Below are 16434 nucleotides of genomic sequence, written 5' to 3'. Positions count from 1 at the left end.
CTCCATCCGTTTCCATCTGCACGGGGAGATAATGTTTCCCCCCCTTGCACACATGGGTTTTCTCCGGGTGCTCCAGTTTCCTCCCGCATGTTTAACCACTCAATAATTTGTTGAAAACACTTAAAATAAAAATCTCAATCCAGGAACCTTCCTAAAAATAGAAGAGTGCTGCGACTTTCCTATAAAGTAAGTAAATTACTATTATTAAAAACACTCATTAATTGGTTAAAAACATCTTCATACATAGAAGACTGCAGAGCTTGGACAATTGTTGGCACCGGCTCACCACTTGCCTGGCTGCCTTCCTGCTTGTCTGTGTTTCCTCAGCAATTGCAATTTGCATGACCGACACAATATAATGCAATTTCCATGAACGACACTATGTAAACTAACCAGTCTGTCTACGCACAGGCAGGATATTGTTGTAGAGCTTAGCGCCTTACACGGAGCAATGACAAACACCGATCTCAATTGCGTCTCTCCTATGCAGTAGGACTGCGTGCAATCCTCATGTCGCGCATGACTGGCGTGTGTTCATTTTCAGCAAACATATGACGATGATGTTGATGTCACAAATCCCATTCTCACCTCCACCTCCATGAACTCGTAGAGCTTCTTGCAGGTAGCAAACAGCGTCTCTGATGTCCCAAATTCAAAGTACCACAGCTTGTTCTTCATCCTGTATTCCGGAAGAAAATGTGAAAATCATGAAAATTATTTTAAATCAATGTTACTGAAAAGCTAAACATACGCTTTATACACATATGCAACAACTCCATTTGTACGGCACATTGTTTTGTACAGCGTCTTCAGATGCAGTTGCCATCCCTAAGATATCTCCAAATTGTAGTGTAATGTATTCATTGGACTGATATTGTTTAATTCAATATTATTGTTTCGGACAAAGCAAACTCACCAATTACCATTGGGTACGGCTCAATTGAAGCTTCTTGTTTTGCTGTACGTTTTTTTGTTTTACCATTTTTTGTAAACCTAACCCTAACAAAGCACAACATACATCAGCCATCAGTATAACACGGGCCAGTTAGGCACTGGCAAGTCATTATAAATATGCCTTGTAGACATTTAATATGTATAAAGAAGCATGTAAATAATATTATCATCAATATAATATGAAGTATACACATCATCCGTTAATGCATGCCAACCTAATGTATGCCTAAATTCAATGTTGCATTGGTATTTTTACATGCACTAAATGTGTCTGTATTTGTCTGAATACATATTCTTTCAAAACTGTTATTTGGAAATGACTTTTTAAAAAGTACCTTGTCATGGTACAACACAAGGCCGAGTCGACCTAGGGGAAGCCTAGAACCGGTTCAAATAATCGTCACCGGTGGTGGCCGTGAGCGGGAATCGAACTCGGGTCGCCGGGTTCGTAGTGCAGCGCGCGAATCGCTACGCAGTCGCTGCCCCCCCCCCACACACAGGATAAAGACAAAGATCCCCCGTGTAGCCTGAGACTGTAGGGCGCAAATGCTGTTAGCGAGCACCTATGAAGGCCGGCACGGCACACGAGGGGGTGGGTGGCCAGCACCACGCCCGGCCGCCTTTGTCCCCCCAGTGGAGATGTTCACACACCACACCAGTTACTCGTTTGAGGCTGAGTCGACCTAGGGGAGGCCCAGGACCGGTTGAAATAATCGTCACCGGTGGTGGCCGTGAGCGGAAATCGAACTCGGGTTGCCGGGTTAGATATATTACTGGATAGTGTATTATAAAATGTCATGGTCATCATGATTATCAACAGCCATGATCACTCCATCAATCCACTGCTGGTTGTGGGTTTCCCCACATATTTGCCATCTCTAAAAAATATGCTCAAAAACGGTCATGGTTTTTTTAGGAACTGCAGGGGACAGCACAGCACTTATAACAAGTTTAACACACTTTCTTTGGCATTGCAGTTCCATAAAATAGACTTAACAGAGGCGATAATTGTGTAAATAAATGTACCAAGACCTAGAATTTTATTGAGTGGAATATGAGTTGGCTGATCTTATATTAAACCTAACACGGTCAGTCAGCACTAACTCGTGGCTTGAAAAGTACAGAAACTGTTTTGGAAGGTGTGATTCATTACTGTGTTTTTTTTTTATATAAATGGACTCAGCAGCATGCTCCTTGATGTGTGAGCACTTAGCATTGGGGACTGTGAATGCATCATGAATGCGATAAAGCCAAGCCTGACAACACGGGCTGAATGCAAAAAAAAATCTCTCCAGTCGATTTTGACAGAAGCAGATTTAACCACTCTTGCAACAATGAAAACACTGGTCAACACACTTTTTCTGGCATAAGGTATTCCAACGGGTTTAAGGTAAATTTGGGGTGCTGATTCCAATAATAAAAACTGCAGAAGAAAAATATTAAATAAATGTGGATATCTACATAAAATGATATTATAAACACACTATCCTAAAAATACAGCACCATATTTTAACACTAAAGCAGTCACTGACTCGCAACAACTTGCAATCATAAGTGATTTTGGGTAAAATCAATGAAAATGGGGTATGCCGATAGCATCAAAATGAGATGTGATAGAGCAAATCTGAGATCAGATTTGGAATCAGCACCCTGAAATTAGTCTAAAACAGCTGCAAAAGTCCAGGCCAGAAAAAAAAAAAATTTTGTTGACCAGTGAAATAGACAAAATATTGGATGGGCTGTCAGTACGATATGCATCATATAATTTACTCGAATGTTCTAAACATGTAAAGTAAGAAGATTCAACCATAACGCCTCTGTAAAAAACATCTTTAGAGGCTGAATTATAAATGTAACTATTATTGTTCGCAGAATAAATTTTACTGAATTAGAGAATACGCCTAGATGAATGCCATCATTCAAACTGCTAAAAAAAAAGTAAGCGGCCTCGGGCATGATATGTCACTCAAAGAGACGATGGTCAAAGAACAATGATGGAGTGGCAGACATGGAAGGAACCACTTTGGAGAGGACATCCAATGGGGGAGACAGAGCAATGAAATCAGCTCGTGTGCAGTTGCTCGGTGGATTGACTTTGTTATACACGATCCCAAGGGTTGTGAGAGATGGCAGAAGCCTGGGGAGGCCTCTGCATCCCGCAGTGAACTGACCGTGGATCATGATCTTGAATGTTAATTGTTCAGGAAAACCTCACTGAGCCCAAAGACTCTTATTTTCAGGAGGGCTATGTTGGGGATGCTTGGCAAATAAACTGTTTTGTTGAATGTTCGAGGAAATCAAGAGTACCAATAGAAACTCCACTTGCAGGCGGTGCTACCATTCACATACGCACAGAAATATGTCAACAAGCTCTGCGGACAACAGTGAGGGCAACAGCCTGATTTTCTGTACCAGATAGCCATGTAAATGTATGGAAATAGTTCACAATGGTGCTTTGAAGAACACTCATTTCCTTACACTTAAATTAATTAGCTCGCATTTTACCAACGTGGATACTTTGCTTAGCAACTGTCATATAAAACAACCCCTTGTACCCAGATTACCAAGGAGAGGATCGTGGAATCCACAGCTGCTTAGGTCACAGAGGCACTAATGTGGAAGTATATATTCTGTTAACACGAGCTGTTCTTCATAAGTCGTATTGTCTCTTTGCTCAAACGAGTGTTCAGTGGCGCTAATCTATATCAGTCACCCTGAGCAAATGGTGGAAGTTTCACATTATCCATGGCATGAAGCAGAGCCTTAATAAGTGTCCATGCTTATAAGTGTTCATCAGCATAATGTGATTTTTTTTTTTACTCTTTTGTTGAGATGTTATAGCCACTGAACTTTTACCACTTCTGTTCATTATAGTGCGATTATTGCATGATAACCACATTATTATATAGCTGCTGTACGTCTTGGTGACGTGCTGGCATAATAATTTTTAAAGAAAGACAGCCGAGTGATGCTTGTGAAAGCCCTATTGCCCTACAAATGTCAGAACAACGTGTTCTCTCATCACAGCAATTAGGGACGAGTCACTCTATTTACATGTCCCAAGCCCCACAGCAACACAGACCCAGCAAAGCCTTACCTTGATTTAAATAAATATTCTCACATTCAGAATGAGCATTGAAGAACTCTGGGGCACACTTTCTATTTTTTGTTATATAATGTGCACATCTCTTCTAATGTCAACATACCACCTCAAACATTAAAAGCACATGTGTATTTCTATTGGCTTGCTACGTGACACTTTGAAAACATGCAGGCATATGAGGCCAACATATACCCCTGTTGCCTGTTTAAGCAAAATTTGGGGCTGTTTATATTTTAATTCCTATAATTTAGGTCTCTAACACAACTTTGAATGCAGTTTTAAATAAGCATCGATGGGCTTCTTGAGAAAAAAAAACATTCAGAAAAATTTAATTACAGTAACAGATATGAAAAGGAAGTGAGTATTTCAATGCTGAAATGTACATATCAGTTAAACATTTTTAAAGCACTTCTAATATGTTATTCGAGGTCGTGTTAGTCAATTCACACCTATTGTAACACACCAGCTTAATACCACGTAAATGTCGTGTTGGGTTTTTTTTTTTCACATTGCTCACTACGATAGGGAATTTAATCGTCTGAAATGGGAGCTTCTTCACCAGAGGGAAAACCAATGTGAAACATCAGACTGGCACTGTCAGGGAACTGCAGGATTCTTTGTTCTATTTTGAGAAGCATTGGTGGAAAGGAACACACTGTTAGTAAAGCGATTCTCTCACTCTTAACGGGTATACAGGCCTCGAGCAACACATCATTTTTTTAATACAGAATATATTTTCTACACTTTGTGAACTGAACATTCTATTTGCTTATGCTAATTGGGAATGTTTATATATGTTATAGGTTGATCCATCTTCATAATTCGACAAATATACTACATTTTGCTTTATTTATCAAAGGTTGAATTGAGATATTAGTCAATAATTGTGTTTTAATTTATTTCATTTTTTCCTGAAAGATACATCACAATAAATAACCTTGAGTACATTTAAAAATGTGTCATTTGTTTCCATTTTTTAAGGTCCTCATGAAAATATCCCTGCAGTAATTCATTATTAATGTGAAACTTGCACCACCACGGCATATTTGCTTGCAGCCATACGCTTCTGTCTGCTATCCAGCATACAGTTATGATGTGTGCATGAAATAAACTATTTGTAGTCAGTGGTGGATTTTTTATAGTTTTTTTAGGAGCTCACCAGCTTAGAGAACACCTTACAATATCCCTGACAGGGAGAGGGTCATGGAGTTGCAAGACTATGCATTTACATCTAGATTTCAGCTTTTATGAGACACTTTTATATTTTAACTTGGAGAACCTCTGGCATGCATTAATATCACCAAGTTCATTTATAATTCTTTATCATCTATATTAGAAGTTGAAAAAGCCTGTAAACTGTTGTGCACTTTTTCTTGAGTCCACAAAAGTTATTGGAGGGTAAACTGATACACCGTAAGAACACATATGAAATAGAAAACTGTAACTTTTCAAGCTGAACATGTTTGTTCAACCCTATATCTTAACAGGTATTAAAGAACAACAATATGGGCAGTCTGCTGAATGGGGAGATACAAATACATTTCATGAGAGCTTATCAGCATTCTAGCTATCAACTGCTACAAACACCCAAAGTGTTGTAGATGAGAGTATGACAGCTTAGCCGTGGGGGGCCAACAGCGTACACTTAGCTTCAGAGGTTAAGTTGGTTTGATTACTCTCACTGGCTTTCCCAGTAATGCCTTGCAGGTGCATGATAATCCAATGGTTGTGCTACGATCACGTTCCGTTCTCTCTCGTCTGTGTGACAGTGCGTGTTAAAATAAAGGGTCCTGTGGCATTTAAGATGCCATTATTTTTTACCAGTTTCATGACTAGATTCTCTTAAAAATATATATATATATCCCCCAAAATAGAATGTAGGTGCAATATTTTTTTGTATATATGTCTGATTTTGTAACCGGTGTGAACTTAAAAAAATGAATGTGCATAGCATTTAAGAAAAGTATAAATATCCGTACTCTTTGATTCTTTCGGTAAAGTCACGTAGAAATAAAATAAATACAATCATAGAGTACGAGGTTTCGATTGCAACACAAGCAACCGTCATCAGGTAGAACTACATTTGAGAGAGAGACAAAACACAGACACGGAGACAGACACACAAACAGAGAGAAAGAGACAACACAGAGACACACAGAGAGATACACACAACACAGACACACAGAGAGACACACAACATAGACACACAGAGAGAGACACACAACACAGACACAGAGAGAAACACACACAACATAGACACACAGAGAGAGACACACAACACAGACACACAGAGAGAGACACACACAACATAGACACACAGAGAGAGACACACAACACAGACACACACAGAGAGAGACACACAACACAGACACACAGAGAGAGAGACACACAACACAGACACACAGAGAGAGAGACACACAGAGAGAGACACACACAACATAGACACACACAGAGAGACACACACAACATAGACACACAGAGACCCAATGCCTCTGTGTCGAGGCCTTAAATAGAGAGAGGGGGGGGCAGAGAGAGAGGTGGGTCTGCTGGGGCAGCTGCTGGAGCAGAGAAATTAGCCTTTCAACGGATAACTTAGGGTCTTGATCACAACTTGGTGTTTTAATGTATTTGAGGCCAGTAAGTGGTTTAAGTATATTTACAATGATTGCTAATAAGGCTTACATAACAATGAAAACATGTTAAAGAAACATATTCTTTGGTTCTTTTGGTAAAGTTACGTAGATAGAGAAAATAAGAATAAAGTGCATAATCTAGATTTGAAGTTTTCGTGACTGCAGGGATCCATACTCTTTGGTTCTTTCGGTAAAGTCGCGTAGGTATAAAATAAAATAAAATCACGACGTTTCGGGCGCAACAAAAGCGTCCGCCATCAGGTGGGACAACCACAGCAAGAAACAATTGCTGAAGTGGGCAAAAGGGCTGCTGTAGCAAGCAACACAAGCGGTCGTCCGCTTGTGTTACGATCGAACCGAAGAATATGAATTCCTGCAGTCACGAAAATTTTAAGTCAAAATGTGAAATAAACATTCTATATTCTGACGAGCGGTATTGCTTCTGATGACGATACATTATTTTGGTGGGGCATAAAAAGCGAATTACAAAAGTAAAACACGTTTCACCTGATTTGCAGTTTTTTTTGCTTAAGTCATTCAAATTGCTAAACCAACTGTTTTAGTTTTACTAAATACATTGCCACAACATTGTTTAAACTTTCCAAACTTCAAGACATGAAACACACTTCCTGAATTGCTTTTTTATTATAAAGTGACAAATACACAGGTCTTCTCGCAACCACTTTCAAACCTTAAAAAAAATGGCTCATACACACTATGTGAAGCTCTACTGGCAAGGTGGCCACAGTTGTTACGCGTACAGTACCAGTCAATGTATGCATGCAAAAGCAGGCGTGTTAAATTTAGACAAGCGCTTGGAAGGTGATAAATACAAAAAGGAATTATCAATAGTAATTACTAAGTAAGCTACTGAAAATATAAAATTATAACCACTTTCCCATTAACTTTTGAATAAATTACTATATAACGTTAGATGCGTTAAACAACATGTCCTTGCTTCTTCAAAGTAAATGGATACAGGATCATAATTTAAAAATAGGTGTATCTGGAAGATGAACCGGTATAGTCGTTTCTTTGTCTATAAATAAGTAGCGATCCCTGCTATCCAAATTCAACTGTATGGAATATTTGCACGCTCATGGAGTGGAATGGTGGCATAGTGGTTAGCACACTGATCTATTAACTCAGAGATCTGAGTTTGATTCCTGGCCAGAGCTAACAGTGATGTGATATTGGAACTGGTTATGAGATATGATAATTGGTTTTTTACCCTTCTACCTGGCAACAAAACTGACACCTTTTTACAAGGAGTCATTTTTGCATAGACCGCAATACCTGCAGTCATAATACAAACAAAAGACATAACTCTGATAATGTGCACTGTCCTTGAAGTTGATTGGTCCACACCCGAGACAGCTTTCCTTAGAGCCTAGTCTCACATGGGTTGGACCAGATGACGCCAAAAGGCGCACCCATGTGAGACTAGGCTCTAAGGAAAGCTGTCTCGGGTGTGGACCAATCAACTTCAAGGACAGTGCACATTATCAGAGTTATGTCTTTTGTTTGTATTATGACTGCAGGTATTGCGTCTATGCAAACATGACTCCTTGTAAAAAGGTGTCAGTTTTGTTGCCAGATAGAAGGGTAAAAAACCAATTATCATATTTTTACTGCCAAATGAGGTTCCCATAGTGGTTATGAGATAACCTGCAATGACTAGTGTGGTGAAGTATGGTCAAATAACACCCATGAACAACATGGCATGGGTAGGCCTTCATCCAGCAGTGGATTACCAAAATAATGTAAGTTATAAATATTATGGTACACACAGAAAAATCGAGAAATGTTGTCATGGTTATATAAAATTAATCTCGTAAGCATGTTTAGACATCAAAATATATAACAAATGTTAATATACATATTCACAGCTCCTGAAATGACTTTAATGACACCCTGGCTAGACCATAACGATGACTGTTTGAATGAGGACCCTAGAGGATGTGTGTGATCTTACCGGCTGTTGAATTTCTCTGGGTGCTTCTCTCTCATCAGGTGAAATCTGTGAGCTATTGAGGCATCCTAGGTGTGAAGAAACAATGAAACTGTCAATAATGTTTTCAGAGGCCAATCAACAAATACAAAAATAGTGAGAAGCTGTGTTTGTTATTCCCCATACACCACTCAAGTGATAAAACTGGTAATTAATTTTAAAACATGATTCAAATGTGCATACAAAGAGAATGCAAAAACACATTAATTTAAACATTCATTTAAGCCACGATAATTGTCAATTTGTATGCACCTTTCATTGAAAAATATACTATTTTATATTGTACTGATTGTACAATATAGGAAACATGTTTTAACCATAATTCCCTTTTATCAGTGAACACATTATGCAGTCCAAATATACTCTGCTTCTCTATGCTTTTAGAGTAGAAATAAATGACAATCGTGCATCAAAAAATAATATGCCCTATCTCTCACAGTGATCGTATACAGCTAGACCAAGCATGCTTGCAATTCTATTCTTGTCCTAAAATATACATTCATTTCATAAGTATAAAAAATCTTGTTGTATATGTTTTACATTTATATCATTATAACACATTGGACATGTGCATTATCATTGTAAATGTTGAACATTAAATTGATTAACAATGTACAAACAGCCGCATTAACTTTTATTGTACACAATCACACTACATCAAAGCAGTTCATGCAATGTCAGAGTGATTATATTTTGCAACAAATTTGGGTGTCAGCATTGATTAGTATGTACACGGCCCCTGCTCATACAACGCAAAACAGTTACCCACAGTGCATTACACAGCTTTCAATCAGACACGCAGGAGGATATGTGGTCGCATCGGATCTGGATCTCATCTAAATTCAAACGTCAATGTTGAAGAGTCTCCCTGCTCAAATAAGCCTCGGGTGATTGGTGGTGGCCCTGAGCCGGTGGGTGGAAAATTCTATATTCCTATGGTAGGACCACAGTATAATCACTGTTGTCACAAAGCGATGGTCATTTTGTTGGCCGTAGTGAAATGATGCGTTGACTCGACCCCTGACCAATATTTGAATCCACAACCTTACAATCCTGAGTTGGGCCAATTGGCCAGTTCTAAGCACAATCTACCCACAGTGTGCTTTGTCAAATCTCTGGTAAATCTGTGTAGACTGATGGGGCTGGCTCATGCTTGCAATAGAATTAGCTTTTAAGCTTTGTTTAACTTTTTTGTATCACTCATTTGACAAAACTCAACGAGCACCAGTGATTTTGCAAGTCTGCTCCTATAACGTGTACCAAAACACAACGTATTTATTTTTTTAAACTGACAAATAGAAATGTTGTGCACTCTTTCCTGTATAAATTCCCACATGGCGAGCCATGACATGCAAAATATGGAGCCAATATAATGAATAATGTCATGTGCATTTAAACACTCTAATTTAGTATTCTAATTTTCAGACCAATAAGCACTAATTAAGATCGAACGGTAGCACAGTGGTTAGCATGTACTGTGTTATGAGCATCGCTTCCCGAGCTTGATTCCTGGCCACAGTTATCTGTACTAGTCTTTGACCAATACACACAATGTGGTGTGGAATTTGGTCAAACAACCAAACAACCACCCTGCAAGCAACACAGTATGAGGAATCCATCATCCAGCAGTGGATTAACAACAAACGGTAAATTATTATCATAATTTGCACTCCTATTTCATCATGTGTATTGCTTGGTTGCAACTGGATAACATGGATATCTCCAGGTCAAGCATTTCTGCCTCACGGTTCGAGGCTTTGCCAGTTTCTGGACTGGTTCAAGTCGCCTCTTGACTCCTACATAATGTGAAGTGGAATGTCTTGACATTAAAGTAGCGTCGTTATATGGCATGTCTTCTCTTATAAACTGTGGGTCCAAAACGACCCCGTCACTCTGAATATGAGCAAGCAATTGTGTGCCAGTGTGAAGGAATGATTTTCTATTATATCTGCACACGAAGCACGCCTCTAAAAATAATTGAAGAAACTATCGTGAGTTTATTTATCTAGAAACAGGTGATTGTGAGCTGTGCTGTCACCTATATTTGTTTCAAAGTTAACAATTTTGTAGGCATGAAAGGAAAGGACATCCCGCAAAATAGGTTTCATATTTGCTCGTGAGAGAATCCTTGGTGTGTGAAAAAAAAATACCAGTGTTTACATTATACATAGAAACACTTATGGCCAACGTCATTTGAAAGTTAAATGCGTAGTCTGTGATAAAGAAAAACAAGCAAAAATGGTTTAGTTTATGACCCTTCGGATGAACTCTTTTAACTTCAACGGAGAAGCATTGCCTGAAAATGTTACTGCTTATTTTCCTGAGTCATAAGTGTCCCTCAACACGAAACATCTGTCTACAACAGCTGAACAATCTTGTCCATGTATTCATATTCTTAGGTTTTTTTCGCTAAAGTCACGTAGGTAAAAATTTAAAATTAATAAAAGTAAAATAAAAATAAAATAAAAAATCACGACGTTTCAGAGGCAACACAAGCTTCTGTCTTGTCCATGTATGCATAATAGCTTGCAATATATTCCACGTATAGACCTCCTCAAAAAGATGCAATGAATGTATCTTGGATACCATAAATATTGCAATTTACCACACAATGGGCCTGGCTATGTGCCCTTTTGGCTAATAAATGTAAAAAAGACATTGACCTGATATTGACAACTGCATATGTGGTATGAGACTAACCACAAGTGACAAGTATTGATAAGCGTAAAACTCTATTACACTGCCTTCCTTACATCTCATCTTAATAATATTAATAATGCACTGCTACTATTCTATTTATATTCATTTATATAATTTATAATATTTTTTCTTCAAGAAATAATTAATTCCAGCACTTGACAATTCATAAAAACAGTCAGTGATAACATAAATCAGCTACATGTCACTTTATGTTTAAACATGTACAGTTGCCCTGTATGTATTTCCACTCACTTAGTTTTACTGGTAGAAACCACCTGGTTCCACCAGCCCACAGGGGATTATTGTGTCCGTCCGTCCGTCGTTCAGGGAGGGGCTGGGTGGGGGGGGGAGGATGAGGAGGGGCTGGGGGGGGGAGGGTGGGGCTGGGTGGGGAGGGTAGGGAGGGGCTGGGTGGGGAGGGTGGGGAGGGGCTGGGTGGGGAGGGTGGGGCTGGGTGGGGGGTGGGAGGGGTGGGGCCGGGTGGGGTGGGGCTGGGTGGGGAGGGGCTGGTCACCCCGTGGTGCCCTTATAAAACTCAACGTTTAGCCTACTCACGCCGGCTTGTGCCCGCCCTTACAGTCGGGCATATTTGCGGAATACACCATGCCGCCGTTGACCCTGGCCATTGACCGAGCAACCCAACGTTCCTACCAGCTCCCTCCACAGGAGGAATGTGTTATATTTCTACTTGCTTTATGTATGTTTAACTTATTTTGCACCGTATGTAGCTAACCGTGCTAATCAGAGGTGTAGGGGAAAGACAACAAACTAAACACAAAAAAGCAGTTCTTAAGAAATTAGTTTTCAATCTAGATTTAAAATTGCATCTCTCCAGTGGTTTCCTAATATCAGAAGAGGGTTCCAGACGGCCACAGAAGCGCATCTGAAAGCACGCGATGCACTGGCCCTCTTTGTTCAATGGCTTGCAAAAAGCCACTGCGAGGGTGACCAGAATGTGCGTGATGGTGTATGCTCCTTGACAAGATTGGCAAGATATTGTGGTTCATTTGTGGCGAGCACTTTGTGTGTAATGTGCGCGACCTTAAATGTATTCGTTTAGCAACCGCAAGCCGATGCAGCCTAGCGAGCACTGGACAGACATGGTCGGATCTTGCAGTACCCATCACGACATGTGCCAAATAATTTTGTTAACGAAGGTTGGCGGCTATTCAAATGTATTGGATAAAATAAGGAATGAGAGACCCTGGAGAGAGATTGTGGGTTTATCTGCGCTTCCGGAATTGCTATGAAACAGCAACAGGCACCTGTGAAAGCGGCATCCGTGATTGCTAAGACATCTGATCCTCACCCGTCTCGCTGGTGGAATATTCAGCACTGAAGACAATGCATGGGTAATGATTACCGGAGTGCTGGATAGGAAAACTGCAAGGTCAAAGGCACAGGAAATTGTAAATATTTAATTATCACTTACCCATCCCTGAGGATGTCATTGCTTGTGAATAATAGCACTCTTCTTATCTTTGTTAATTTATTTTAATGAATATATTTAATATTTATTGTTTAAAGTCATGTATACATTTTTTTGGATTCACGGTGCTATCGCATGTTGAGAGGTTATTATTTAAAATACACGAGTTGGGATTTGTACATCTTTTCCATCATTCACAAGTGCACTGTGTTTAAGCACTGTTTAAGACGAGGCTTTAGTGCAATGATAGTCAAATATTTAAAGTATAAACTTTTCAAGCACATGCATTTGCTATATCATACTTGTCAACTCTATGCCTCACACTCCCAGTGTTTCGATTTAAAGCTTTCGTGACTGCAGGGATTCATCTTCTTGGTTCGTTCGGTAAAGTCATGTAGAATGGAAATAATAAAATAATAATAATAAAACATAATAACGAAACGTCGTGAGAATTATTTTATTATGTTTTATTTTTATTATTTTATTATTTCCATTCTACATGACTTTACCGAAATAACCAAGAAGATGACTCCCAGTGTTGATTATTATTATGTATGTATTTATGTATTTATTTCCAAAAATCCACAGTCCCTTTAGCGGACTCGTAAATGAAAATAAGTGGTTACGTCGTATAAATGACTTCATTTTGTATTCATTATTTACACAGGAGGTAATGTTTTGTTTTTATTTACATGTTGTAATGGCAGTGTGATATATTTTATTAATTTAGTATATGCTGGTAAATATAATATTATTATTGTGCCCAATGCCCACACACGTGCTCAAGCACAGCCCTGCATTAGCTAAACAGATATTATTCAATGACGGCTGCAATTAATTCTGGTAGCTGGTGAAAAAGCCACGTCACCACGACCAACCTTGAGACAACAGGGTATGGCTGGCCTCAGGATGCTGTGGTCAGCCAGTAACGTGAGGGAATGCCCCCACTACTCTGCCCAATGCCACACATCCCCAGACTTCCAGATGTATCACCCACACTTACTGCCACTTTGAAACATTGTGACCCACAGTACTTAATGCAATGCTTTAGGCCATCCTCCATGAGCAATCATATGTAAAATAGCTCCCATAAATCAATAATTGCCATTTTTATTTTAATTCAAATGTTTCCATCTCTTTTTTCCTCTCTCTAGCCCACACAGTTGGAGTATGTGATGCATATGATGTCGCCACGTTCTAAAAATCATGTATATACTGTGTTCTAACCGTGTGTACTATATTGTAAAATAATGCTTACCTAATCAACATTAAATTATCCATTTATGTATGTAGTACGGTAATTTTTCACCTATCCATATATTTATGCATTCGTAAATTGCTGTTTTGTTATCGATTATTACATGTCTGTGGATTTATGTTTATTCTGTATGCCGGATAACAAAAACAATCATATGATAGTCAATATGATTGATAATTCACCTAAAAGTCTTCACCTTATTTTAAGGCAAAGCAATTCCAGACCCAAATCTTGACTGAATAGGTTTCCTCCGGGTTCTCCGTTTCATGCACGCAGCTAAAGAAACATGTAGAAATGTTAACTGGTGTTGGCCAAACAACATGTCCAATGCTTAAAAATCCCCTGCAAACATCGCCCCCTTCCTGCGAAAACCTGGCAGGACCCTCCTAAAATGGGCGCTTGAGACTCGGTGAGCGCTGACCTGGCCGATTCAGCGTAACGTGTAACAGAACACAATGTCCTTCTATCGAGGACACCCACATCCATAACATTACACAAATATACTCATAAATTGTCAGAAATATAAAAATGAATATCACATGCGTTGCGCTGCAGAGTTATTTGTGATGCCGTATAGTGCAAAGTAGGATGCATTGTGTTGTTCACAAGGGACGAGAAACTCGGATTTACAAACCACGACACATGCAAGTCATTTTGTGAGATAAGCAATATCACGTGCCCAACATACAAGTTGCCATTGCCCATTGTACGTTCGTTCAACGAGTACAGCTGATGTGCTGGACAAAGGGCCAAATCTACTTTGTTGGATTGAGGTCTACGTATATTAGTTTGACAGCTACTGCAATGAGTATTACTAGTGAACTTATGTTGCGATTGCTCTAAACACACGAGTGTTCCTATCCTGTGGGTGTTCCTAAGCTCATCATTCATCAATCATGTTGATGAAGAAAATGAGCGCAACATGCTGTGGGAAATATAAACATTCTGCAGGGACACTGGGTTTGATGGACAGCTCCATGACACATTGTGATTGAAATCAACTATCTAATGTCTAGAAAATATTAATGTGGTTTACACTTAACATGACATGATTGATAACACAATTGGGATGTCATTTTTTACGGGGTTTTTAGGATTGGCATACAATGTGCTTTGAATTACGGCACCTTCAGCATTTTACAAAGCCCAACTGAGTGTGGTGGAAAACACCTGTAATCCACTGACTTGGGTCAGGATGTGTTGGTCATCGTGGGATCATATATGAAACATGACACTGCATAGGTTGTAAGGTGCCTATAGGTGTGGCAGTACATTAAGTAGGATCCTAGCCTGCTTGTGTGGAGTTTCAGTGTGCTTCGCTTATATGCATGTTTCTTACCGGCACTCCATGTTGCATTATTTGACCAAAAATTACAAGCAATGCGCGCTTGAATTATGTTTACATGCAGTCAAGCTCTCTTGGGTAAACAATCAATAATTATTTATGATTGTTTAATGGTTACAACAAAGTATGCATGCATGGATGGCTGTTTCAGTGGGTTAATAGCCATGTCAGCGTCACTAGTTCAAATTTGTAAATGACAATAAAACCCATCACAAGAGAAACAAAAATACAACAACCCTGGGGACAAGTGCCATTTTTTTTGCTCTGGGTAACTTCCCAGGCACAAATAAGGTAAGCAAGTTTTAATAAAATGTCTATGATCTCTTTCATCCAAAATGATGATGAATTTCGATTTAAAGCGTCGAAACGTCGTGATAATTTTTTATTATGTTTTCTTTTTGTTATTTTATTATTTCCCTTCTACGTGAAAATGATGATGGTTTTATAAAGTTACCATTTTTAGTTACATTTGTACTCAACTTAGTAATGTCCAGCTTTTAAATACATGAAATGTCACCAAAATACAAACTAAAAATACACGTGCACTTTTTGGGATTTCAAAGAGAGTTTCATGTGGGGAAAGTAAGAAATAAACATGATATCAGGATATGTTATTCCACAAGTATTCCCAGTAAATAACTTTTGCTCGTGTCATTTGGATTAGATGAATGAACAGATGCTTCCTTCATTACCCAAACTGGTTTTAACCTCAAATTTGGCGTTCTCGGTCAGGCCGAACGTTGGGCATTTCTTTCCGCCTGTCACACTTTTCAGGCGTTGAAGTGAGGAATGTCATATGGTGTCCACCCTATTAATTCTGCTTTTCCTGTTGGGCCCCCCAAGACTCCTACAATTCTACCCTCCTAAAAGGTTGTGGTGTATTTTCAACCAATCAAAATAGGGGGAGGTGACCAGCCAGTTATAATCCAACCACATGAGTCTTGCAGAATAATCAGGACAAAGCAGATAACATATAATCAGGATGTGGGCCAGGTGATGCC

General features: G+C 39.1%; 1 protein-coding gene across 6 annotated transcripts in view; it reads right to left on the bottom strand.

Annotated features, from left to right (window-relative positions):
* LOC144728885 (diacylglycerol kinase beta-like) overlaps positions 1 to 16434 on the bottom strand; it is a 139134-nt gene that overhangs the window by 34956 nt on the left and 87744 nt on the right. For all 6 annotated transcript variants that reach the window (XM_078608612.1, XM_078608631.1, XM_078608640.1 and 3 more), the window contains 2 exons: positions 8666 to 8730; positions 589 to 679 (listed from right to left, as the gene is read on the bottom strand). In XM_078608612.1, coding sequence (XP_078464738.1) covers positions 589 to 679; positions 8666 to 8730 — 156 coding nt within the window. The remainder of the gene's footprint in view (positions 1 to 588; positions 680 to 8665; positions 8731 to 16434) is intronic.

Source organism: Lampetra planeri, chromosome 2 (assembly GCF_965212315.1).
Source record: "Lampetra planeri chromosome 2, kcLamPlan1.2.h2, whole genome shotgun sequence".
Lineage (NCBI taxonomy): Eukaryota > Metazoa > Chordata > Hyperoartia > Petromyzontiformes > Petromyzontidae > Lampetra > Lampetra planeri.
This window is presented reverse-complemented; position numbering and strand designations above follow the sequence as displayed.